This window comes from Lissotriton vulgaris, chromosome 7 (assembly GCF_964263255.1).
Source record: "Lissotriton vulgaris chromosome 7, aLisVul1.2, whole genome shotgun sequence".
In the NCBI taxonomy this organism is placed as follows: Eukaryota; Metazoa; Chordata; class Amphibia; order Caudata; family Salamandridae; genus Lissotriton; species Lissotriton vulgaris.
Window position 1 is genome coordinate 1,334,556,322 of NC_141695.1, and position 27,667 is coordinate 1,334,583,988.

The window sequence follows — 27,667 nt, forward strand, 5'->3', positions numbered from 1 at the left end:
TAGCTCAAAATGTCCTAATGCGAGACCTATTGCATTGCAAATGCTTGTTTTCTCTGGGCCTCACCGATCCTCAGGAGTGTTTCACTGTGGGGAGCCTCTGTCCAGTCCTGTAGGCCACTCCAGTCACTGCCATGCGGTAGTGTCTTTAACACAGTTAAGGGTATATCAGGGAAGTAAGGGATTTTTGTTTGTGTTGTCTGGAAACACCTATTCTAGACTTTTCGTAATTCATGGAAATCCTGGGTATCATTGGAGGGTCGTACAGGTTTCCGCAGCTCTCTGTTCTTTAATATGTTCTTATGTTGGTGTTCACCTTTCTTGCACATTTTCAGATATTAACAAAAACAATGTTGTGACTGCTCTGTGTAACTTTGTTTTTTTCTTTCTTGAAGGGTGCTATCATGAGTTCGAGGCATTACATTTCCTGTGAGTTTGAGAAGCTCCACCACTTTCTGCGGGCCCGGGAGGAAAAGCTAATGTATGAGCTGCATGAGCAGGGCCAGGCCATCCTGCAGGAGATGGAAGAGAACCTCAAATCTATCAAGGAGAACAATGAGCACGTTCTGGAAACAATCTGCTTTACACAGCCCCGGCTCTATGAGTCTGACTCCATCGCCTTTCTGACGGTGAGTTGAGTGCCTTGCTGTGGCAGGTCCCACAGAAGAAAAGTGGAAGGTACAGTGCCATAACTTTTATGCTTCTTAACTCCTTGCCAATGTCTATCCATTAACTGCCCCCCCACCAAAAATACACTTGTAATCTTTATCCAACACCAGTGCCACCAATTCCCGGTTAGCTCCATCCACCAAAAGTGTTCTGAATAGCCAGCCAATACACATCTGTCAGCATCCCATCGCTCCTTGCCATTCCCCATCCACCAATAACATTCCACAAGACCTTGCCACACCCCTGCCACCAACAGACATGCACAGATCCTTGCCAGACTGCATTCACTAATAGCATGACATAGAACCTTGTCACACCCCATCTAGTAATAGCATCCCAAACAGGGCCGGACTGGCTGTAGCAGGCACCGGGCATTTTCCCTGTGGGCCAGAAGGGTGGGGTATGTTTTTGGTACAGGGGGCCAGTTTTTCAGCAGTGCTGCAATATCAGCCCCCGTAACAAAAGCAGCTGTAGTGTTTTCCACGTGCACCCCACAATTCCCCCCCCCCCCCGATCTCCCAAGGCCGGTCCGATTCAATTGTTGCCAGGGTTGGTTTGCGTTGCCAGTCCAGCCCTGATCCCAGCTCTTATTTGCACTTTTAAGTCATTAATAGCATTCCATAGTCCCTGCCAATCACCATCCCCTAGTTGAGGAAATAAGCAGGTAAGTTAGTGCCTCCCTGATGAGGGTGCATTTCGACTTATATTCGCTTGGAGCAGAGGTGTGAGATGTTCTTATCCTTGTTGGGTTGTGCGTAAAATACGAAGGTAGCATATATTGCCTGATTCATGGCACATAACCTGATAGGCTAGGCACTAATTTCTTGTGGTACAGAAACCGATGAGCAATATTATTCAGATAATTCGATGAGCATCACTTCTTCACAGCACTGAAACTGATGTACACTATTTTCTCATTGCATAGAATCTGTTTGTGTTTTTTTTATATTAGAACAGACTCTGATAGACAATAACACCACAATAAGCACTCCATTTTATGAGAAATAAGTACATGGAACCTGACAGTTAGTTTCACCAGCGGAGAATCTGATTTGCATTATTGAGTCATATATTCTGTCTTGTGTTATTTCCATCTAGTCCGAAATTGGATGAGCATTATTTCTTCATGAAGGATGATTTTAGATGATTATGTGTACTGACAGCTTTTCACTGTTATTGGAGACAACCTATTATGGACAGTAATATGGTCACGGGAGGCTTTGTGTCAACTCAATACTTTTGTCAATCTAATTTTCTAGCATCTTATTCGATTGCTTTCCTTCCTCTTCTTGTGTTTGTCCCCCGCTGAGCATAACTTCCTTACCGTCATTTTGATGACTTTTAGCCTTCCACAGCTTACATTCATATTAACTAGATACTGCGGGAGCCAAGCGCAGATAAGTACAGCGATTATTTTGTGAAGTACTGGGTAATAAAAAAAGAGACCACATGCAGCCTGTCCTCATGCATCAGACGCTCAATGAAGACTTGGCAACGGATGTATGACGTTACAACGCATGCTTTTACCACGCATGCCTTTACAACGCGTTTTTTACAACGCATGCCTTTACAACGCATAGTGCTTTGGGGCGCTGGATAGTGAATAGTTTAATTTACTATCCAACTCCAGTCCCCGTGGATAGTAGGGAAGGTGTTGGATAGTAAATTAAACCTATTCCCTATCCTAGAGCGCCCCCCAGCGCAATGCGTTGTAATGGTTTGCGTTGTAAAAGTTGCGTCGTAAAGGCACTGCGGGTAAATGTTGAGTTGTAAAGGATGTTTCCCCTTGGCAACTGATGCGGGACAACAGCGATGACCATAAAACAGTAACGTAAAAGGAAATATAGCAACTAGAATGCATTTACTTTTGACAACTGAGCTTCCTCTGCAAGCAGGAGCTCACTTGCTAATAACACATTCTTAAAGGTACCCTGCACTCCATACATTACTGCTATGTCTTATGGTACAACACCTTCCCCTTTTTGAAAAAACAAAGCTAAATAATTTTGATGAAAGCAATATAAAATACAAATATCTAAAATAAGCATAATAATAAAATATTTACATCTTTACATCAATAATTTGTTTTTGTAAGACATATAATAACCCTTCAATTTAGAAAGCATAGTAGTATTGCATACAGCCCTGGTGTTACGAGATGTAATGCAATCATTACATTGTTTGTGAACAATGTATCAGGTTGCCTTTGTGTAAGTAACAACTTATTTACATTATCAATCTGAGATGACCCTAGATTGTCAGTTGAATGATTTTGCCTTGCTTCAACTCTGGATGCAATAGTTAGCAAGTCAGGTGTGCTCCTTTTGCTTACGCCTCTCACCCAGTCAGGACAAACTGAAGCCCTTGGAAATCTTTTGCGTAACATCAAGAAATGGGGACATATTTGTTGTACTGTGTGGAGATACTACATATGAACAAGCTTTATCCCAGAGAAAAGTTTTGACCTCAAGACTCATGGTCAAGGCTGTTTACACACTCTCTTTAAGAACTCATTTATGTGTTGAACCAAATCATTGGCAGAAGGTGAGTAAAGCGCAATTCTGAGATGAGCAATGTGAAAACTCTCAATAAAGTCCGTCATGCACACTTATGTGAAGTGGATGCCATTGTCTGTAAAAAATTCTTTGAGTGCTCCTTCTCTATCAACAATTATTTGAAAATTTTTAATTGTAGCATCACTGTTAGGAAAAGAGCAGTCCTGTCAAGTATCACGCATCATGTGTGACACTCACGTATTTCAGTGCGGTGTTCCTCATCACCGCACTGAAATGCATTGTCACGCATTTTGCCACTAGTCGGCACCGGCTCTGCTGCAGCCTCCGAGAGACATGCTTCTGCCTTGCAGCCTGGGCTGATGAATAGGTAATCCAGATCTGCTCTCAGCTGAGGGGATGAGAGCGCTTCAATTTTTTTTTAACAAATCTGACTGCCCACCCTGCTGTGTCGACTCGTCGTGCCTGGCTCCAGGCTGCAAGGCGCCGCAGCACAGCTTTAATGGCACTCTCACTTGACTCACACTGCTGTCAATTACGTAAACGGGGGGTGGGGCTGCCCTCTCAGTCGATGCTAGTGTGCAGTGCAGTCACGTCCGGAGGAAGAGGATTCAAAGTGACTGAGGCAGAAGTGCGGGGTACTCAATCTAAGTCAGTCACAGTCATCCTCTTCTCTCATGGCCACCCACTGCGCAAGAGACTGCATCAGTGATCGGCGCAGGCGTCGCAAAGTAAACTGCTGTCAGAGCGGGGGGACGACTTGAGTGAGTCACAGCACAGCAGCCTGCAGCAGTGTCTGGGGGGAGAAAGAAGACAGCTGCTGCAGAGTGCATCTGCAGTGCTGGAGGCTGCGGGTCGGGTCCCTGTGCGCAGCCAGGCCGCCAGACGAGACGGTCACGGACGGGAAGAGTCTCTGAACTAAGTTCAGTAAGCATTAATACTAGTACATGAGTCAGTATGGAAAGGGGCGACCACTCGGTCCCCCCGAACGTATGGCAGAGTACCTCGATCCCCCCGGGAAGCCATTTTGGGCGGGAGGCGCGTCTCGGCTGGTATGCCCGAAGCGGCGTAGCCGGGGCGCGCTTTTTCCCGCCCTAGAGTGGGCTGGCCTAGACACTGACGCGGCTGGCCACGCCCTCGGGGCAGGCAGGGGCGGGTTTACGCCCGCCCTGAAGACGGATAAAAAGGGACGCAAGACCAGAAGGCATCCTCTTGTTCCTGTGCTCTGAAGCTGCACCTCCTCGCTGCACGTGAGCTCGAGACGGAACGAAGAGCCATTTTTTGAGCGTTATAATCTTTGCTTTTGTCTTACAGATACTCTGTCGGAGAAATGCCCAAGAAAGGCGGGAAGAGAATGACGACTGAACAGATGGTTCGGGTCCTCATGAAGGAGATGACTGAGCTGAAGAAGCGGGTGGCGGAGAGAGACGGGGAGGGGGGGCCGGAACGTCCGTCGGCTGGAGCAGCTCCAGGAGGAAGAGCCAAGAGGCCAAGGAGGGGACCAGCTGAGGGAGCCGTCCCGGTTCCCTGTACCCCGCTCGAAGCGCCAACCCCAGTACCGGCGGAGGGGAATCCGATTCCTGTGGTGGTCACCCCGGTGTCCAATGAGGATATGCCGCCCGAGCTGGCGGCACAACTTGCAGCGTGGTTGGGCGACAGTAGTGAGGGCGCCACGGCTGCCGAGGCTCAGGCGCTGATGAAGCAATTGCGCGAGAAACGAGATGCAGCCAAGGTGTCCGCGCCGGCTGCAGTAGTTGACAAGCCACGAGGGACGATTGCGACCGCGGATGCAGCGTCCGGTGCAGGTAAGCGGCCATTGCCGATTGCGAGGGATGAGTCAGCACCCTCTCGTAGAGAAAGGTTGGGTCAACATGTGCCTTTGGCAATTAAGGAGAAGATTTGGGCGGGGGAATATGTGAACATCTTCTCGTTGCTTGTTGATCATTATGAGGTGGAGCATGTTAAGGGTCAGAAAGATCTTATGCATCCGAGTGTTTGGCGCGCAAAAATGGGCGCCTTTAAAGTGAATGAGAATATTGGCAATTGGGGCAATGCATGGGGAATTTTTACGTCGATCTTGGGGGAACGTAGGCCTGAGTTGCTGCCCGAGTTGCCGACATATCAGTCACGAATCATGGGGTACTCGACATCACACCAGGGTAACCATTGGTTCTGCTACGATAACCTTTTTAGAAAGGCTAAAGAGCATAATAAAAGCTTAACCTGGGATTGTTATGATTCCTTGACATGGGATAAAATGAAGGAGACAGGTATGTTGAAAATGCCATTGGTAGGAAGTAATGTTGGCGAATCCTCCCGCCATTATGGGGGAACGCCCTTTCGTTCAGGTACGAGTACCGACGATTACTCGAAATCTGCCGGCAATACAGGAAAAAGGGGGTTCTGCTTCAATTTCAACAGAGGTAAATGTACCAGGCCCCAGGGATCGTGTAAATTTAAACATGAATGTAGTGGGTGCGGGTCGTCCCATCCTGAGTCCACGTGCAGAGCCAAAGCGGGTGATAACGGGGGGAGAGGAGGCGCCAAACAGGTCTAACGTAGTCCGAGGGGCGCCTTTACCTACCCCGATTGATACCTTGGCGATGATTCCCTGGCTCAGTGAATACCCGGATCGTACTTCTGCTGGGGTGCTGCGGAACGGATTTTCGTATGGTTTCCGCATCCCGGTAGGGGACTTTCAGGGTGTGGAGAAGTGTAAAAATCAACTTTCCGTCCTGCAGCATACGACCGTGGTTCAGGATAAGATCCGGAAAGAGGTTACTCGAGGTCGGGTCGCCGGCCCGTTTAGTGTACCCCCGGTACAGAATTTTGTTTGTTCTCCTTTAGGGGTGGTCCCCAAGAAGGACCCGGGTGAGTTCCGACTGATTCATAATTTGTCAGCCCCACGTGGTCTTTCTGTAAATGATGCAATAGATCCAGAAGTGTGTTCGGTGCGGTACGCATCCTTCGATGAGGCCGTAGCCATGTTGAATCGCCTGGGGCCCGGGGCGCTGATGGCGAAATCAGATATCGAGTCAGCGTTCCGGTTGCTCCCGGTACACCCAGACGACCAGCGTCTCCTGGGTTTCAGGTTTCAGGGTTATTATTACATGGATAGGTGTATGCCGATGGGGTGCTCTATATCTTGTGCCTATTTCGAGAAATTCAGTAGTTTTCTACAATGGGTCTTCACAAAGGAGACGGGTTTCCGACATGTAATGCATTACCTGGATGATTTTCTGTTCCTTGGGGCAGCCGGGGATCTCGAATGTGGCCGGGCCTTGGCCGAGTTTTGTGTATTAATGAAGCAGTTTGGTGTGCCATTGGCACCAGGTAAGACGGTGGGTCCTGCGACTTGCCTCGAGTTTCTGGGGATCGAGCTAGACTCCAGAGAGGGTTGTTTTCGTTTGCCAACTGACAAAGTGTGGAAGTTCAGGGCAGCCCTGCAAGTGTGTCTAAATGGATCTAAAGTTACGCTACATCAATTACAGCAGTTGGTGGGACAGTTGAATTTTGCACTGAGAGTTATACCGATGGCCCGCCCCTTTTCCCGTTCAATTGCCCAAGCTATGGTCGGCCTAAAGGAGGGCCATCATCGCACGAGACTATCGGCTGAGGTCCGCCAGGACGTGCGTATTTGGTTAGCATTTCTGGCGGACTTTAATGGTCGGGTCATCTGGAACAAACCAGCCGTGTCCTCTGAAGAGCTGGGGCTCTGGACAGATTCAGCAGGTAGCATAGGTTTTGGTGCCATCTTCGGCACAAAATGGTCGGCACAAAAGTGGCCGACATGGTGGCATGACAATGGTCTGACAAGTAATATTGCTTTCCTGGAACTTTTTCCCATTTTTGTGGCCCTGAGAACCTGGCCAGAAGGGTTCAAAGATCACTCTGTGATATTTTGGTCTGACAATATGACCGTGGTCGAGTGCATCAATAGTCAGGCAGCACGATGTAAACTGATTTTAAGACTGCTTAAAGAAATTGTTTTACTGTGTATGCAACTGAATGTGCTATTCAGAGCAAAACATGTCCCAGGGGTAATGAATCAGGCGGCTGATGCACTGTCTCGTTTTCATATGCAGGCTTTCTCGGGTTTCCTTCCCTCAGCGGACCCAGAGCCGGCACCCTTTCCCGAAGCTCTCTGGTCTCTCGGTGCCCCGAACTTCGTCACCTCGTGGGAGAGAGTCTAGCACCAAGGACGAGGAAGGCATATGAAGGGGCGTTTCGGTCCTATTTAGCCTTTTTGGGGACTGATAGTGAGAGGCTTTGGGGCCACGAAGAATGGGTAGTGAATTTTCTGATGTCCTTACGTAGGGCTGGGAAATCGGTGGCTACGGCCCAGAGGCATCGTGCTGCTATTTCCTTTGTTGCCAGGGCTCATAGTATCCAGGACCCGACAGCGTCTTTCGTTGTACAAAAAGCGCTGCGTGGGTGGCAACGCCTTGAGGGTCGCAGAGTAGATGAGAGGCGCCCGATAGGTTTGGATAGGTTGGCCCAGTTGTTGGCTACACTCCCTGCCACATGTTCATCTCAGTTTGAGGCGGTGTTGTTCCGAGCCGCTTTTACGCTAGCATTTCACGGGGCGATGCGGGTAAGCGAACTGGTGGCAAGGAACAAACAGGATGTGGCGGGGGTTTGTGCCAAGAACACGTTCAGATCAGAGGAGAGGCAATGACTGTCTCCTTTGTCAGGTCCAAGACCGATCAAGACGGTATGGGTGACTGCATAATCATACGCAGGATTCCCGGGTCCTCCATGTGTCCGGTAAAGTGTTTAGAAGATTACCTAGCACGAAGGGTGGCATTATGGGGTGGGACCTTGTTGAGACACGCGGACGCCACCCCACTGACAAGATTTCAGTTTCAGCGGGTGCTTGCGATGTCAATTGCCGCTGCGGGCTTGAACCCGGGCGAGTTTGGGACCCATTCCTTTCGGATAGGGGCTGCTACGGAAGCTACAGGCAGGGGTCTTAATGTTGAACAAGTGAAACGAGTGGGGCGTTGGTCCTCCCATTGTTATAAGAGGTATGTGCGGTTGCACATGTTATGAAGATGTAATGATGTACTCACGCCTCTTGTTTTTGTTTGGTTTTCAGTTGCGCGAGCCTACGAGGCGGGGCGGACTATGCAGTCGACCCAACACCGGGCCAGCGGTCAGACATCACCGGCTGTGAAAAAGGAGGTGTGGGTCGTGGGCCACTCATACGTGAGGCGTGCCGCGGACGTATTCAAAGCAGGTGACATGATTCACGTAGCTGGGGAATACGGGTACAGGGTGTCCTTCTACGGAAGAGGCGGTCTCTGTATTGACCAGTTTCAAGCATTTTTCGAGGGTATGTTAGGGCGGACGAGGTCACCGCCGTCTATAGTCATAGTACACTTGGGGGGCAATGATTTGGTCACCACCGGTAGACGACTTCTCCTGGAGGCAATGCTTTCCACTGTAAGTTGGTTGGCGAGGAGAGTTCCGGGGTGCACAATTGCGTGGTCCCATATGATCCCACGAAAGGTGTGGCGGGGGGCTATTTCTATTCCTGCTTTGAATCAGTCTGTTAGAAAGCTTAATAACAAAGTGAGTAGGTTGTTCCGTTCCAGGACATTGCATTCTATTCCGCATGGCTGTATTAATGATGACAGTATGTATTTGGGGGATGGTGTGCATTTGTCTCGGGTGGGGAATGAGTTACTCATAGGAGACTTCTTAGCATGGTTGAAAACGTTAAAACATGACCTTTAGGTAGGAGCTTTGTGGGGGGTCCGGATAGCCGGTCAACTATCCGGCCTGTGGCGGTAAGGTCATGATCGGTGAGCAGTAATTGGAAGATCCCTATGAGTGGGCGTCACCCAACACGGATGGGAGCGCTCGGGAGAGGTGGCCTTTGGCCCCTCAACGGGGAGGCGGTCCCTTCTAAGGATGGGTCGCCGAAAGAAAAGGAAAGGCGGTCAAGGCCCCTTCCTGTGTAGGAGGGGTTACAGCCCCCTCCTGGGGAATTTCCCGGGGCCAGTGACGTCTGCGACGGCAGATGTGGTAAGTTGTGTGGGTTTGGGGGGAGGTCTACGCTACCTTCTAGATAACTCACACGAGTCCTCGAACGACCTTTAAGTGGCGTCGAGTTTATTGGGGCCCCCGTCAAGTCAAGGGAAATTGGTAGTTGCACTTGAGGTACGCCTCAGTGCTGTCGCCCCTCCCAAGTGGGGGGGGGTATTTCTGGTTAGGGATCTTGACACCGGTTACGACCTTGCCGTTGACCCTTAAACGTTAGGATGTACAATTTCAAAATTTCAAGAAAATGTTTTGTAGGTTGTTAGTTCGGCTAGGAGAACCTCTGTATTAGAGAATCTGTTAAGGTTAGCCAAACATCGCAATGTGGTAATGAAATTGTACATTAATATGAAACTGTTTAATGTTTTAATTTTTTGTTTTAATAAATACGGCCGGGGAGGGTCACTCCCTCCCTCTTCCAAAAACTTCAAGAACTGTTTCCGGTTTCCCTCCTTTGGGGATTGTGTTGAGAGGGGGTGGCGGGTATCTCAGCCATATGGAAAGGGGCGACCACTCGGTCCCCCCGAACGTATGGCAGAGTACCTCGATCCCCCCGGGAAGCCATTTTGGGCGGGAGGCGCGTCTCGGCTGGTATGCCCGAAGCGGCGTAGCCGGGGCGCGCTTTTTCCCGCCCTAGAGTGGGCTGGCCTAGACACTGACGCGGCTGGCCACGCCCTCGGGGCAGGCAGGGGCGGGTTTACGCCCGCCCTGAAGACGGATAAAAAGGGACGCAAGACCAGAAGGCATCCTCTTGTTCCTGTGCTCTGAAGCTGCACCTCCTCGCTGCACGTGAGCTCGAGACGGAACGAAGAGCCATTTTTTGACCCACCCACCAGCCCCTGAAGACAGCGAGTGGTTTTAAATAAAGTTTGATTGATAATTCTGATTTTTCGTTTACAGGTTGCGGTATTATCGTGAAGATTTTGAGTATGCAATAAAGAATGATCGTTTTGTGTTATGTTTTGCAAATAAAGTAATTCTGCTTTAGTGTTCATCAGTAGGCATGCTTTGAATAAAGTTGTTGTTGCTACTGTCTGTTATATTTAGTCTTTAGTTATTTAGTTATCATTGTCGTATTTATTTTGGTCGGGCGGTAAGGTCATGATCGGTGAGCAGTAATTGGAAGATCCCTATGAGTGGGCGTCACCCAACACGGATGGGAGCGCTCGGGAGAGGTGGCCTTTGGCCCCTCAACGGGGAGGCGGTCCCTTCTAAGGATGGGTCGCCGAAAGAAAAGGAAAGGCGGTCAAGGCCCCTTCCTGTGTAGGAGGGGTTACAGCCCCCTCCTGGGGAATTTCCCGGGGCCAGTGACGTCTGCGACGGCAGATGTGGTAAGTTGTGTGGGTTTGGGGGAGGTCTACGCTACCTTCTAGATAACTCACACGAGTCCTCGAACGACCTTTAAGTGGCGTCGAGTTTATTGGGGCCCCCGTCAAGTCAAGGGAAATTGGTAGTTGCACTTGAGGTACGCCTCAGTGCTGTCGCCCCTCCCAAGTGGGGGGGGGTATTTCTGGTTAGGGATCTTGACACCGGTTACGACCTTGCCGTTGGCCCTTAAACGTTAGGATGTACAATTTCAAAATTTCAAGAAAATGTTTTGTAGGTTGTTAGTTCGGCTAGGAGAACCTCTGTATTAGAGAATCTGTTAAGGTTAGCCAAACATCGCAATGTGGTAATGAAATTGTACATTAATATGAAACTGTTTAATGTTTTAATTTTTTGTTTTAATAAATACGGCCGGGGAGGGTCACTCCCTCCCTCTTCCAAAAACTTCAAGAACTGTTTCCGGTTTCCCTCCTTTGGGGATTGTGTTGAGAGGGGGTGGCGGGTATCTCAGCCATACTAGTACATGAGTCATCTGAAAAAAATAATTTCACACAATTCTGCAGGGCTGCTCTGTCTCATCATCCTCAGTGAGCCTCCTGAGTCGTCCTTTATCTGCACACAACATTCACAGCACAACAGTTTTCTCAGAGCGGGGGCGGCTTATGTAACATGATTTCGCTATGCTGGCTTAAAGGTTCTCTTGACACTGTTTTACTAATGCCACAACACATGATGATCTATTATTAACCTTCTGTACAGCACCACTGTTTGATAGTTTTCTCTTGAAACTGACAAACACAGGTATTCTTAAAGGAAACTCTCAAGTTTCGTTTTTCGTGTTAATCATTACCATTTTAAAATACTTAGGTTATAACCGGGTTCAATTTAGCAGTGGTGATGGACCAGATGTTGCTTTCATGAAAGTGGCACCGGAATTCCAAGATTTTTTTGGTGGTGACACTCCGAGATTACCAGGCATTGTCATTGATTAACTGTTTGGCTTAACAAACCATTTATTTGAATTGAAATGTGTACAAGACATAACATTCAACTTTATTAAACTATTGTCATGCTCCCAAAACATGTGTTTTGTTGGCTATTACGATGCCAAATATATCTGCCAGGTGACCCTGTTATCAAAAGAAAGTAGGTCAGTGATCTTGTGTAGATACTTTAGGAGCATTGGGAAGTTTTGAGGCAGGTTTCACACGTCAAAAAGGGCTAATTTATCTTACTAAACAGGCATAACTGTTGATCTCTATTCAGTTCTTGGTTCTATAACATGCATCAGTAAAAGTGCTACACATAAGACATTTATACGTCACACGTAAGAAGACTGAATATATGGCTATGTCACAAGCAATCTCAAACTTTGACAGATAAGTATTAGGTCACTGAAATTACTCCAGTTAGTTTAAACCAGAGGCATGCTATTCTTCGAAAATGCCAGGGGTTAACTTGTTTTGCAGTTAGAATGAACATTATGTACGTGTGTGAATGATGTGTGGTGATTTCCAGCTGCAACAGAGTCCAAAAGCCAAGCTGTCAGTAAACCATGAAATATGATATTGTGCTTCTCAATTTTACTGCAATTGCTGCAAACGTTTTGTGTCTAACCAGATAGAAACATAATACAGTACTGGTTGGGGCAATGGTAAACAGTGGCAACTGTATTATAGTGCTATGAGGTCCCAGTCTGCTTCAGAATGCACTGTGAATATGCAAGGCTATAAACGTTGTATACGCTAGGGCACAGTCATAAATGATCAGATCAATAAGATCCTCTTATGAGCAGCTGCAGTGCCTGCCTGCCCTCCGTTACTGAGAACTGCAGTCACACAGTCTATCTCCCGTTATTGTGCTTCCGTTTCTGGTGATTTGGAGCAGTTTTAAGATTTTTTTAGAGTTTCTATTTCTTAAAGGGCTGTCATTTCTGATATTTATGTGTTTCTCTCATCTTCATTGCTTAATTTTGCGTGCGAGAAAGTGTCACTCTAAGCCATTGAAATGTCACTCATAATTACACTGAAATTATTAAAATGTCACACATAGCAATCTGAAACCTTGGCAGCTATGAAAGAGGGAACACTAAAATACACCCATTTTGAAAAATAATCAATGAAAACCAATGTGTGTCTTTTATTACTAGGCAAAAGACCCCTCCCTCCTGCCCCCCACTCTGCTTTCCTGTTAATATTTTTATCCATTTTCCTTTGTAAAAAGGCATTGGGGAAGTATCACTGCTGTAATATTAAGCAAGTCATTTACCAAGTGGCCACAAGAGGGCAGAGGTGATTCACGGAACTACACCTTTGTGTATAAAAGCACGTCCGCATATACAAAGAACTAGTAAAACCTTTTGAGGCATAATGCTCTAGCAATCAGCGGTTGAAAACGAGCTTTTGCCGTGAGAGTAGTGTTCCTGACGGTTGTGAATTTTCTCTCTCATTGGCAACTACGTCACTTCCCTTCTTCCTTCAGTTTACACAGGCCCTGTAACCAATAGCTGTAAATAAAAGAACACTCTTCTTCCCAGGAACAGACTTCTTGCAATCCTAAATGTTATTCCCACGCAACATTTCAATGTTTGGGGCCCCAATTGTTAATTCTTATTGAAACACTGTTCTTCTTTTGAACAGGCGTATAAATGAAGAAAAACTTGATTTCAAATTAACACACGATGGAGGAATGCGATTTTGTCGCATTCCGCCCAAAAGGCTTGTAGGCCATGCAATTCAGCTACAGCCCTCAATATGAATTTATTTTTCCCCGCAGTTTTATATTTTGCGAACTCGATCCGAAGTTATCAGAGAGCTTTACATGAGTACCAGTTGCATTACAGAGGGACGCATTCATTTTTAGGCACGTGGACATTAAGGAATTTCCTCAGAATCACAGATTTGACCCTTCCCGCCTTTCGCCAGACTTGAACCTGGTTACACTACTTCAAAGTCGGACGCTCCAACCGTTAAGTCACATTCACTCCCCCTAGCAAATTATTTACTGTGGGTGTTTTTAAGAGTACTGTATCACATCTCCCTCCCATGAAAAAATAAACTTCTAGAGGATTGGTATTAATAAATATCATTGCAATTACAAACGTACAATGCATACAACAACAAAGCAACTATAAAACCACTCTTGAAAGGAAAAATACATGCTTGGTCTTGCATAGGTATTCTAATGGGAAGCGTTATCTCATTACAAATCCCCCTTGCCACTTAATGTTTCATCCTTTCCCTTCTCTCTGATATTCCAATTAACTCATCATCAGTTCCTGAAATAGAACAGTCATTCTTTGTTGAGGTTCCATCATCGAATCCTCCTGAGCAGCATTAGACCTCACCAGGATGGACATACTCCAAATATCATTGGAGTCCAAAACAACTAGATTCTTCAAAACCTTATTTATGACATAAAGGCCAATGAATCTGGATAACTCTTTTTATTAACACAAGGACCGTATCCCCAGCCTTTCACTGTTCACTCTTCACTAAATTCTTTTCAAAAATACCTGGACTTACATCTTTTTTGTACTCTTTCCTCCGAAGGATACTACCTCCTCTAATTCATCATCGTCACATCTCATTCTTCCTTGCTTTAATTGTGCAGGACTAAATTTAGAATAAGGCTTTTTTCCTTTTGGAAAGATAAAGGAAGTGACCCGATTACTCGCCACCACCTCTCAGTCTTCCATACAAATGGAAGACAGACAGTAGAGACAGAAGAGAATACAAACCAAGTAATTTATTAGTATTGCGCTGCAGCGGAGTCTAGTCTGACCAGCCTCCTAAGATGACTGCTGAGGGACTGACTCTATCCAACACAACATCAGATAATATACATTTCCAATACCCAACAGGACCCGTTCAGACTGGAATTTTCCAGTTGGGGTAAGTTAACAAAGGAGGCCCAGAAGGATGAGCTACCATCCTGAGACCGAGAACAACTTATCTTAGTCTCAAGGTTGATCAGCCTGTGCCCGTCTCTCTGAACAGTGGGAGTGGGGCTACATATGAAGAAAGGTATGCAAACACAGAAAAAGCTATTAATTAGTGCAACGAAGTTCAGGCTTGAATAATAAAGGAACAGGTAAGGCTATTTCCACTGAAACAGACGGTACAAGAAAGAAGTCTGGCTTCGATCATAGAACAAAATGGCGGCTGCTAATAAAATGGCGCCAAGAATGCTAACTTAATACAGAATGAAATATGAATAATAGGAGAGTAACGTTTCAATTCTAACAAACAATAAGGGAGATTCCTAAGAAACACAATTAGGTGTGTTGTAATCTGCCAAACCAAGTTTCTTGCAAATCCTCCTAGAGTTAGATTCTAGTAGCAATTGCCCTCTGGTCACAGCTTCTCACAGTTTTATGTATACGTTCTGCTAAACCCTTTGCTTGCGGTGAATAAAGTACAGTTTTGCACTATTGACAGTTTCTCCAGCAACTCATGCAGTTCTTGTGAAACAAATATTACAGCGTTTTCAATGACAGTGAAGCTTGGAATACTTTAATGAGACAAGTTCTCTTTGAGGAACTAAATCACAGTTGTCGTGTTAACTGAGGCAACACACTTTGGGCCTTATTACAAGTATGGACCACTGAACCCGTGGTGGTGGTCCGACCACTGCCACTCTGCATGCCCACCCACAGTATTATGGGTGTGGCGGTCGGACCCCCACAGGAACGCTGCGTTTGCGGTATCTGTGCAGCGGTCAAGAGCACTAATATGATGATAGTGCCACTGCGGCACCGCTAAGCATATTAGGACTTGCCTGTCCACCGCCTGTTGTATGGTGGTGAGCCTCCCATGAGAAGAGTTGCGGAGAGGCAACAAAGAAGGCTTTAACAGGGCCCCCTGCTGCTCCTGGACCTGGAGGTGCATGCGGGGGCACATGTAGTGTCCCTCGGTTTTGCACCCCCAGTTCCTGCATGGTGTTGCATGTATGCCGCACCATGCAGGAAGGTGCAGTCGGCGCTCTGAGAATGACGGTCTGCATGTCAGGCTCTTCAATGTGCCTGACAAACCACCACCTTATACCACCGCCCCAAAGACCAGGATTTAACTCATAATCTGGTGGGGGGCAGCACCACGGGTTGGGCAGTCCTGCAGCGGACAATGCATTGCACGGTCCGCTGCAGGACTACCAAAGTTGTAATAAGTCCCTTAGTTACTACCCACTTGGAGGTATAATCAACCAACAACCAAACATAACTTTCATTTTTTGGCAGCTAGTCAAAACAACTAATGATGTCATGCCCCAATTTCATCTATGGTTCAGAAGTATTGCCTACTGGAGGAAGAGGGGTAGTGAGTCTAGCTTTAAACCTGATAACTATTTGCACACTGCCATCAATCCTTTTCTATCCCCTCCACTTGGCAGTCCATCCCAGGTCCCTATACCACTCACTAAATCTGACCTTAGTTAGATTTCTTGTCTGGTGTCCTTCATGTTCCAAGTTGATTATATTCTGTTCCAATCTCAATAGAGTAATCAACCCATTGTCCCTAAAAAGAATTCCTTCCACCATACCAAGTTCATAAATGTGCATTCCAAAACCCTCTCGTCAGACTCAGCGCTTCTTTGATATCACTCCAGCCACCCACCAGGAACCCCTTCAGAGTTAAAGGCTTCATCAACTTCATTTTCTCTGTGACATTCCTCTCTATTTACAGCATCCTCGCTTCATTCTCACGTTATGGACACAAGTTATGGCATTCTTCTTAGAGATAATGTAATGCTCAAAACCTGTAAGCAATCCTAATTCAGCTGCAAATAGCTTGAGGCGCTCAAATTAAATATTGATAACCAGATCTGAGTTTGTCAACAAAAGCACTCGTTCAGATGCATTAGGATTCAAGGTAATCCCCATCTCTCCTTGATATCATCAGCCCCAACAGGTTGACCCCATGCTCAATCAATGAATCACTATTTATGGAGCGCGTTATTATAACCCAGAGGGTACCCCAGCGCTAAGGCCTTGCTGGTCTCAATAAAAGAGCCAGGTCTTGAGTTGCCTTCTGGGGATGCGTTGACAATGTGGCTAAGCTCTGAGTTGATTTCTGTTTCTGAGGTTGAAGAAGTGGTAGGGGCAGGCAGGGGTTTGTGGGAGCTCCGGAGTGGATGGTGTCAGTTGGTGAGTGGAGGTTGTTGAGGTCAACCTCAGTGGGTTGGGGATCAAAGTTGTTGTAGATGGTGGATATCTTGTTCTGGAAATAGTTCGCCAGAGTGCTGCAGAATTCCTGGAAAAAGCAGACCGTTTTCTCGGTGGCTGACAGGCAGGAGAACTCTCTGAAGTTGTTGAAGAGTTTGTTACTGCGGTTGGTGCTAACTTTGATTTAGTCTGTCAGGGTGTCTCTTTTTGTGTCCTTGATGTGTTTGTGGTATTTGTTGAGGTTTGTCTTGAAGACTGATCAGTCTTTGGGGTCTCTGGTGGTGCACCATCATCTTTCTAGTCATTTGCACTTTATGAACACTCATGAATTTCAAGACCTAGGAAGAGGTGATATCACACATTGTATGGGAGCTTATGGTGGATTTAATAGAAGAGATTCCCAAACCACTGCTTATTTTGAGGAGAATGCATACACACACATGCATACACTACACAGTGGCAGTCACCACTCAGTAGTTATGTTTCCGCCTCTTTTCCCATTGGAAAGGCATATTTCAATGTGCTATACTTTGCCCACCATCAACAGATCTGCATCAAATCTGATTTAGTTTAGCGCCATCAACTAAGGTCTGGCATGCCAACTTTTGTGCAGTTTCGAGTAAGAAAAAGAAAGTTAAATCGTGGGGGTCAAGAAAGGTGTGTTTTCCCATTTTAGCTCCCATGCAAAATGTTGCTTGCACTTGTAACCCAAAATCCGTCCAGAAGGTTTTAAGAAATTAGTATTTGAAAAAGGTGCTGGTTGGGCTTGAAAGGGTTAACACTTTTCCTGCTCTTTTTCACTGAAAAGCCATTTGTTGATTTAATTAGAAGGATTTGTTTTCCATTGGAATATCTAGTTGTTTGTGGTCCAATCAAGTGGGGGTAAAAAAAGTTAAAGGGGGGTGCAGTAATATTTTTGTTTTTTTATAACTATGGAGTAGTTTGATGATTCTGCATCAAGTGTGCCAAGCAGTTAGAACTTACACCTAGTGCAGGTACTTCTGGTTTCGTGAAGATCTAATTGGGGGCATAAAAGTTAAACGGGGCATCAAAATATTTTAGATTCACTAATAGCTTTAGCACTGTTTGATCGATCGAGAGACTTGGCACACTGAGCCTTCTTTTGAAATGTGTAAGTTTTATGCAGGCCCATCAAAAAGGGGGGAACATTTAAAGGGGATATGTTAATCTTTTAAAAACTTTCTCACAGATTGATAAATCCACACAACAGGTGAAAGACATTTAACAGGTTTTGCCTACTGTTGGTTATTTCAAGTTTCAAGTAGATCCAATAGACAGTGGCAAAGATAAAGGGGGGCAATTAAAGTTTAATAGACTAATACGTTTGGCGCTGTTCGATGAATCTGCCTGGAACTTGGAAGTAAACAAACTAAGCAAAGTGGAAAGCCAGACAGGTCTTGCGAAAAGCCATCATTGCACATGACCAACGGGGGGGGGGGGGACAGGGGGGCACTGGTACTCGCTGAAGCCTGTACACAGCACAGAATGGATGAAGGCAGTACATCAAAAAAAAACATGACATTTAGTAAAAAATCATAGTTGAAGGTTAGTTATGATTAAGTGAACACAAAACCAAAAAGCCCTGAAATTTGTCAGTTCTGGTGTCCAACGCATAATGCACACCATACCTCGCACCTCCACCATGGTCAGTACACCCTTTAGGCAAAGTCATGTTTAAAAAGAGCAAAACATGCAGGGGCATAATATATATTTATGTAGTTATAGTTAGATAAGAGTTTCCATTGGACGAGCTTTTTTGTTTTGCTTGACGCTGTTTGACAAATCTGCATGAAACTTTCCCCCAAATAGTTTATCCATCTTAGCTCCTTCATGGAAAGTTTCACGCTGTTCCGTTGAGCATGAGCCAAGAAAGGGGGGGGGGGGGCAATTTCCCCTGTTAATTCCCGGAGTTAAATGTGCTGTCCAATGCAGAAAGATATGGGTGAACAGAATTACACCAAACTTGTCATAAAGGTAAAACTTTACTCAGAAAGCATGCTTTTGTGATTTAGTGTAAATCCATTCAGCCATTTTTGTGAAATTAGCATTTAAAGAGGGGCTCGGCTTAGGCATGAAGGGTTTAAAATGTTAGGTATATCGGACTGTTGATGTCCAGATAGGTTCCTATTGGCCAATTTAAAGCTGTATAGTCAATCCTGATTGGCTGGCCACAACATGAACAACACTTCTGCATGGCTCTGGAGAGTGTGCTTCTCTGCCCAATTTTGATCCCCTGGGAAGTCACCAGAAGGTTGCTGCACGCCTTTTTGTTCTACACCTCAGTGAACATGACAATCACGCATCTCCACTGAGGGTCTCCCTGTTTACATTGGTTGAAGCTCTAGAGTTTGGCTCTAGATCTTGGCTATGAGGTCAAAGGGGCATGGATAGCGCATCCCTTATTTACAGAGTGGGTACTGCCCTCTCTACCCAGATTGTGATAGATTGACAGCTTCCTCCTGGTAAAGCCTGTCCAGTCTCCCTTACCCGGTTCTTCTTATCTCTGTCATATGTGGGACCTGGATATTGAGAGCCAGTGGGTTCACTGGGTGAGGATGTTGAGCAATTGTGTTTAACGTGAGCCAAGCTGCCATCTGTTCTGCTGGACATTGCAGCTCTCCCATGCCCCTACCTATTCCTTGTCGAAGCTTGTGGTTTGGGGTAGGCACTAGCTTTTATCTGTATTCACCTAAGACACCCTCTGCTGGGACAGCCCCCCTTTCTGCTAGGAGCAAAAGGTCAGGGCCTCCTGGTCTTGAGTTACTTACGATTCCTATCTGGGGGATCGGCTGGACAGGTACCAAGAGATTGGGGGAGCCCTCCTCACATTGACTGATCACACAGTGAACATGCAGGAAATATACCCCAGGACTGGAGGGGCACCCGGGATGCAAAAGTATCAGAACCCCCGATCTGATTCGCCTGTCGCTCAAAGAATGATAAAAGTCTGGCCTCACTGGCCAGTTGTTTCTTCACAGCTGTTCTCTTTTTAGCCTGGCACTCACAAGGGGTCGTCAAGGAAGCTGTCTGTGAACCAGGATTGGAATCTAGGGGTTGGATTGACAGTCTCCTTTCAGACCCGAGTGATAGAATTTGAACTTGTAGAAGATGCAACATATCAGCATCACCTATTTCAATATTACTAGGTTCATTTCGGACCTCTCCTGGGCCTTGTGTAACTTTCATGGAAAACCATTTTTTGAGTCTTAACTTGCGGGTAAACTGAAATAAATCTATCCTGCTTTGTGTATAATCAAAAGAGGCAGAAGGACAAAAAGATAAACCATAAGAAAGTACCTCAGTTTCCGCTTCACTGAGTTTAAGACACATCACGGTCAAGACTTGGAGTATAGCACGAATGACACTCGGGATATGATGTTTTTTTGGGAATGAATATATGGACTTTGCCCACTGGGGCGAGTGAATAGGGGACTGTTTGTTATTGTGACAAAATGGCCACAACAATTGTGCATTGCCTTCCAAGAGGCGGTTACATTTTTATTTTGGGCACTGTGATCGTTAGCTGAGCAATTGACGATTCGTTATTTGCCCACTTGGGCTTTGTTTAAAAATGTTGCCAAAAATGTTGCTATAAATGTTGCCAAAAATGTTGCTAAAATGTTGCCAAACACGCTGCCAATAATGAGCGCTTTATTATTATTTCGGGCATTTGAATTGTGGCAAGCACAATGCGTCCTGCAACTGGTTAAATATTAACAAGGATTTAGTAAATCCAGTTATGAACTGTACTACCCAATGTTGTTTTTTGATTTATACAATTAAGATTATAAATGATGTCCATGCACGACGATCAAATGTATCTGTCTTCTAGCTCCGTTATGTAGAGTCTACCTGCAAGTCTGTTCACTATGCTTACACAATTGGTGAAATCATGTGATGTTTATTTAAATGTTCTAAACACACATACTCGCACTCGTGACCAAGAAGTTAAGCCTTTCGAAACGCGTAGAGTGAAGCGTAATTGAATAAACACGCTTTATTGCAATAGCGGTCTGGACATTGTTTTGTGCGTGGAACTAAGAAAAACAATTAGTTGGATATATATATATATATATATATATATATATATATATATATATATATATATATATATATAGAGAGAGAGAGAGAGAGAGAGAGAGAGAGAGAGAGAGAGAGAGAGAGAGAGAGAGAGAGAGAGAGAGAGAGATATATCTCTCAAAGTACTCTCCCCATGGAGAGAAAGTGAGCCGCATAGCTCGCAGGGGAATTTCAGCAATTTATTTTACTTCTTTTCAGAGCTCCGCTTTTATTTCCTTATGCATTTCAGCCGCCCTCAGCCTTCATCAGAGGAGGAGCCTTCGACATCTGCAAGCCACAGGAACACACATAGACCTCGTGATTGCTTCATTTTAATTGTCAATAATTACCCTCAAGTGGGCGTTTCAGTGGGTCTCAATAATCAAGCATGCTGGTCTTTGTAGTGCGTCGTTTGGCCGTAATCAATCCCTCCAGTGCGCGATGTCTGCTTGAATATTTATTAATGAAATTGTCTTGCGATCCCCTTGCGCACCATTTTAAAGTACACTGAGGTCCAATCCAAGGGCCAGTCCCTGGTGGCTACCACTGCCCTAGTTATGACTTTCGCCAGCTTCATATCATGGTCCTATTCAGGCAGTTTTGGCGCGCTTTCAGTGGTGGTGCGTCGCTTCCGGCTGGACCTGGCCGTATTATAGCTCCCAAAGTACTCTCCCCATGGAGAGAAAGTGAGCAGCACACCTCGCAGGTAAATTTCAGCAATTTATTTTAGTTCTTTTCAGAGCTCCGCTTTTATTTCCTTATGCATTGCAGCCGCCCTCGGCCTTCATCAGAGGAGGAGCCTTCGACATCTGCAAGCCACACGAACATAAATAGACCTCATGATTGCTTCATTTTAATTGCCAATAATTACCCTCAAGTGGGCGTTTCAGGGGGTCTCAATAATTAAGCATGCTGGTCTTTTGTAGTGCTTCGTTTGGCCGTAATCAATCCCTCCAGTGGGCGATGTCTGTTTGAATATTTATTAATGAAATTGTCCTGAAATCCCCTTGCACACCATTTTAAAGTGCGCTGAGGTCCAATCCAAGGGCCAGTCCCTGGTGGCTACCACTGCCCTAGTTATAGATATATAGATATATATATATTTTTTTTTTATTGTTGTAATACTTTATTCGATAGCACAGTATCATAAAAGTGAATACAATTTACAATTCCATCACGAAAGGTAAAATAGATAAAACAAATGTCAAAATACAAAAGCGAAGAAGCAAGTTAAAACACGAATTAAAATACACATCGATAATAAAAACAAGTCCAGTCTAGTTTGTTCCAGAGCTATAAAGTGCTGATTAGTAAAGTGCTAGATGATATAATAAGACAATTATACCGCTTGGTATCCTACCCCATTCTCAGTTGAGCAAGCTTTGTTCGTATTTGCCATGATTTCCCCAGAAATTTTGCAACTCCGCAAATTACCATCATAGATGTAGTGTCCGTTGTTAGAATGTGGAGAGCCACTGAATATTGCCTTGTTCCCAGTTCTCTACAAACTGGTCTTAGCATCTTCTTCTGGACCCCTGTACGCCCTACAGGCAAACAAGAAGTGTGCTAGGGACTCAGTGGGATTAGCACACCCCGGGCAGGTAGCTTGATGGTAAGAGAGGTCTCTCCAGCTTCTAGTAAAGGCATTCAGGGGTAGGGTCCCATACCTCAATTTCAAAAACAATGTTCTGTCTCTCGGGTTTCTAATGAAATCAAGAAAGGGTTCTAGCTTCCTCTCTGGCTTATGGTCCAAGAACTGGTCGGTTAAAAGGCCCCCCTTTAGATTAGTCAAAAGTCTCTTGCTTGGGTCCACTCCCAATAAAGTCTCTTGATGGTTTCTTTCGGGGGTGGTGACTGAGAGATCCACTCTTCACTTAGCCCTAAATTGATCACCATATATATATATATATATTTACAAAAGGGTATCGGTAGAATAAATTTACTTTGATGTAATGATGTTTTAATAACTTAAAGTTACTTTATTTTTAAATTTGATAAAAGATATTTAACTGTTATCATTATATATATATCTATATATACATATATAGATATGAACTCGCATGACAAAAAAACTAGTTTGCAAGTTACACAATAATTAAAATTTCCTAAATTTTCAAAAAAATACAACACAAATAAAGATGTCTTTTCAGAATTCATTTAAAAATGTGTTAAGCTATCATCTCTGTGTGCAGCATTGCTGCATCAGATAGAAAAGTAGTATTAATATTGTTGAAACGGGGATAATAAACAGTGGAATAATACATATGGAGCTCTTTCATGGGCACTGGTGTTTAGTCCACAAATTGTAGAATATCTTGTTTAAAAAATGATTATGGATTTGCCACGTACTACGCAGTGGTAGGACTTTTCGAAAGGTTAACCGGCCATTTTTCAGTTGCTTAGTGCTATATTTGGGTCCTAAAATGTTAGTAATGATATGAAACCTTTTTCCAGATAGTGTGACAAAATAATGAAGCAGTACTGTTAATGAAAGCCCCGCATTAAACTACAAATGTTGCCTTTTCTTGCCTCGGAATTTAGTCAGCCCTGCTGCATATCGTGTTCTTCCCTTGTTGCATAAATCCAGTGGATATCCATAATATGAACTCTCTATTGAGGTGGAAGAGGAAATCATGATGTGATCAATACCTGTGAATGCTGGATATTGTCTGTGATAAGCGCACATTAGTGTCAATGATAGTCTCTTTATCTTCCACTGTTCTTGAAAAACACATTGTGCCTTGGTGTCCAGTGAAGTTCTAGGCACTATCCTCAATGTTTGTTGAAATTCCTCTCTGAAGATCTGAGAAACCAGGAAAATGTTGCTCTATTTCTGAAAAAAAATGAAAACCCTACTATTAGTAATTCACCTGAACATCTAACGCCTTTTTACTCCGCTCAAACAGATACTGTGGAAACTTAAATTCTTTCTTGGTATTTTTCTCATGTCCAGTGTATTTCCGAGACGATTGGCTTGGGTTTCTTGTTGATTGTAAGCCTCAATACCAAACCTCAGGATAGGATTAGCACCAGGTTATTTATATATCATAAATATATAAATTAAGGTGCTAATGTGTGGTTGCGGGTAACTGATGTTTTTCATTACAGCGAAAAGAATAGCTACATTGAAATCAGGCACGACCCGTGCAACTAGGAGCGGTGGGGTCGGGTGGGGGTGATTTCGACCGACAATGTCAAGGGAAAATTAAATAAATAATTACTTTTCTGTCGTCATCGTCCGTTGACATACTCCCCCACCCGGCCCCACCACTCTTGCCTGCACAAGCCACGGCTGATGGAAATATGTGGGTTGATATAAATACAGTTTGTTGTATTGACTCAAGGTCTAAATTTACCAGAATACAAAAATTCATGAAAAGTTCTTTCTCTTTTCTCTCCAAACAGGATATAAAGTCCTTCGTGGAAAAGTGAGTAAGCTGTGGGTGCCCCACCCACCTGTGCATGCCCTTGAAGGGGAGGCCCGTTCTGCAGTAAGATGCCTTTTGTATCCTCCTCAGGTGTTGCCAGGGGCAGAAACAGCTCCCAGCAGTCAACGTGCTGGTGTCGCGGGAGCTTAACCTGGGCTACTGCAAAGACATGATACAGTACAGCGTATGGAAAGAGATGAGGGGTTTCATAAGCCCAGGTAATGTGAAAAATTGGAACTTTGTGATTCTATCGAAGGCCTTATTTAGAGTTTTGCAGATGGGATACTCTGTCACAAGCTTGTCGGATATCCAGTCTGCGTATTGCAAGTTTATTATAGTTTGTGGTACTTGATATGGTGGACAGGAATCCACTATGTTTTGACAGTGTATACCATCTGCCAAACTCTAAATAAATTCAAAATTATGTATGCCAAACTGTTTTTTGTGAGTCAACTCTGATGAAACCTATTGTGCCTACTGCCTCTCCTGATAGTTTTTTTTATGTTTTATGGGGATGACCCCCTCAGAGTACCCTTTCCTTCCATTATACTTCACTTGGAGAATGTATACCTAGCCTAATCTGCCGGTAACCAGTCCTTGCACATCCATTCTAGAATATTGCTCCCCTTTCCTATTCTGGCATGACTGTTTAGTCCTATTTCTACTTCTTCCTGAAACCAGCTCCAGCGTGTCCTGACAGTGTCGTCATTGCCTCTGAGCGCTTTACCTGTTAACCTGCTCCAAGTAAAGTGTGAGAAAATGTTGCACTTTCCAGCACAATTTCCCTAAAAAAGTACTTCAATAACTGTTGATGATACCGCCTGTTTTTGAAACACATGTTCACAGGGCAAATATTTTTCCTAGCAATGATCTCCCATTCTACAATTCACTTCCTTTTATATTTCCATCCAGTTCTTTCTAAGTAGATTCTCAGTCATAAGTTATAACTGTGAGGCGATGTTGAAAAAATACAAAGAGAATACATTTTATAATCTTCGGTCTCATGCGACGGGGATGGAGTCATATAAACCTATACCTAGGTGTACATTTCCACCTAGAAACGGTGAATAGCAAAAATGTGGAAAGTTATGCCCAAGTACATTACTAAATATACACATGAGAAAATATATACAGGTATATTGAGATTTGTGAACCAGACCACAGGTCTGTAGTAAAATGAATATAATTCCCTCAAAAACAAAAGGTTATAATTTTTATGAAAAATACTCTTATCTTTGTCCTGAAATACCAGCTGTTTATATTAGTAAATAGAGTTGATGCCCAAAGATCAGATGTTTCATTTTTATGTAGTGCTTATATGTACACCTGCCACAAAGTATAGATTATGCTTTGGTTCCCCATGTATTACTATTATTTGGCAGCGATGCATATCACAGTCCAGAGCCAGCTCTATATCAAGTTTGGGCACCAACATGCCATGGATGCTCGCAACATGCCAAAAATGTCTACAATTATGCCTGCGTCGGTAAACAGCACCAAGCCCTGGATGCCCACTAAGTGCCAATAATTGCCACCACTATGCCTGGACCAACATTATAGCAGGATCGGGCACCACCATGCCAAGGATGTAGGCAATATTGCAAGAACTGCCACCAATATGTAAAGCCCAGCATTTAAGACGGGTTGTCGCCATCATGGCTTACATGGCCACAACCTGCCAGTAACTACTACCAATATGCAAGCGCCAACATTTTACCATCGGTGGCCACGTCAGTCGCAACATCCGCCACACACACATTTACATGGACAAGCATATTCACTCAGTCAAACTGAGGCAGGCGTACATACACCCATAAAGCAGCAATCAAGTTTTTTAGGTTGCTTACCCTGCAACAAGTCTATCCTTGGCGCTCTTTCTCCCGTCGTAAATTTACACATGTAGATTTACTTGTGTAAATTTCATTTTACGAAAAGGCCCCATAGTGCTCAATAAGCAACTCCAGACAACTAACGCCTGATACAAATAAGAGCTGTTGATTTATTTCCCCTAAAGATTACAAAAATATCCAAATACCTCACACCAAGATCTTTTTCGAAGCAATTAAGTAGAAAACTCCCCGGTGCGTGGCCGAGCCAGCGACTAAGATGGCCGCCTACTTTTTGCTAAATTGGAACATTGTAGTGATTTGGGCCTGGGGCCTGGATTCAGGCGCTAATTGCCATACACAGCGTGCACTCTCGGTCTCAAACGGGGGATATTTCTGGACAGTTTCTTTCCCACCTCTTACAATCTACAGTGGGCCGCACTGACCCTAAATAGCTGCAGCTGAACTTTGAGAGTGGGAAGACGCCCAAGCGTGAGGAGACTGACAGCGACACTGACCCAAAGCAGAGTCAGCTGTAAGGCGCAGCGGCCATCTTGGCCGAACTCAGAGCTGGATTCCAGTTTAGAGACTCTCGATTGGACACTCTTGCCAGTCGATTTGATGATATAAATGGCTGATTAGAGGCGCAGGACACCCGGATTGGAAAAGTAGAACAACGTATCTCAGATCTGGAGGATGCACAACCTTCCGCCCAGGAAAGATTCGATAGAACGGAAGGCCTACTCAAGCAACTCGCTATGAAAGCAGAGGATTTAGAGGCGCGCTCATGCAGAAACAACCTAAGCGTCGCTGGTATTGCAGAGACTACAAACACAGGTCCCATGTCCAAATCCATTGAGTCCGTCCTAGTGGAGTTATTTGGTAAGGCGCCCTTCTCTGCCACATTTGCTGTTGAACAGGCACACCGATCAATGGGCCCCTCCCCGCCACCTGGAGCATCCCCTTGGAAAATCATCGCTAAACTTCTCAACTATAATGAACAGGAAGCTGCGCTTCGACTGTCCAGAGAGCGTGGTTCGGTCACTTACCAGGGCTTGAACATTTCGCTGTTTCCAGACTTTACGCCCTTAGTACAAGAAGCCCGCCTCAAATATGTTGACATTAAGCGCTCACTCCAGAAGGTGAATGTCAGATATGCTATGTTGTACCCGGCCAGACTTCGTATTGAGATCGGAAACAAATCTCACATCTTTGACACTCCAGATGCAGCTGCCAAATTTTGGAAAAACCAGCAGCAAGCGATGCAGCGGCAGGGAAAAGATGGAGGACTCGGTCCAGACGCTAGATGCCTTTTGGAATCTGTCCTGATGCCACATGTGTGGAACATTGCCTGGGATGGAAGAACGATAGGTAACTCATTGACTCCTGTGTAATGGGATTGACAGCTGATTCTTACATTACACGTACGGGGCTGCTATTCTACCCCTCTATTTAGCGAGTCGGACCTAGGTTCAAGATTCGAAACCGGGCTGAGTGGACATATTTCCAGCATTGACTATCCGGAAATTAGATGGCTCAGTTGGGGCGTTGCTACCACCCTCAGGATAAACCTCCTGCACTCCCCCCTCCTTCTCCCCACTTCCCTTTGTTTATTGTTTTTTG

The 27,667-nt window shown here is 45.0% G+C and overlaps 1 protein-coding gene across 1 annotated transcript in view; it reads left to right on the forward strand.

Moving 5' to 3' along the window:
* LOC147703641 (zinc-binding protein A33-like) overlaps positions 1-27,667 on the forward strand; it is a 245,389-nt gene that overhangs the window by 74,930 nt on the left and 142,792 nt on the right. Inside the window, exons 3-5 of the mRNA XM_086931978.1 lie at positions 393-626; positions 24,196-24,218; positions 24,309-24,436. Of these exons, the coding sequence (XP_086788104.1) occupies positions 393-626; positions 24,196-24,218; positions 24,309-24,436 (385 nt within the window). The remainder of the gene's footprint in view (positions 1-392; positions 627-24,195; positions 24,219-24,308; positions 24,437-27,667) is intronic.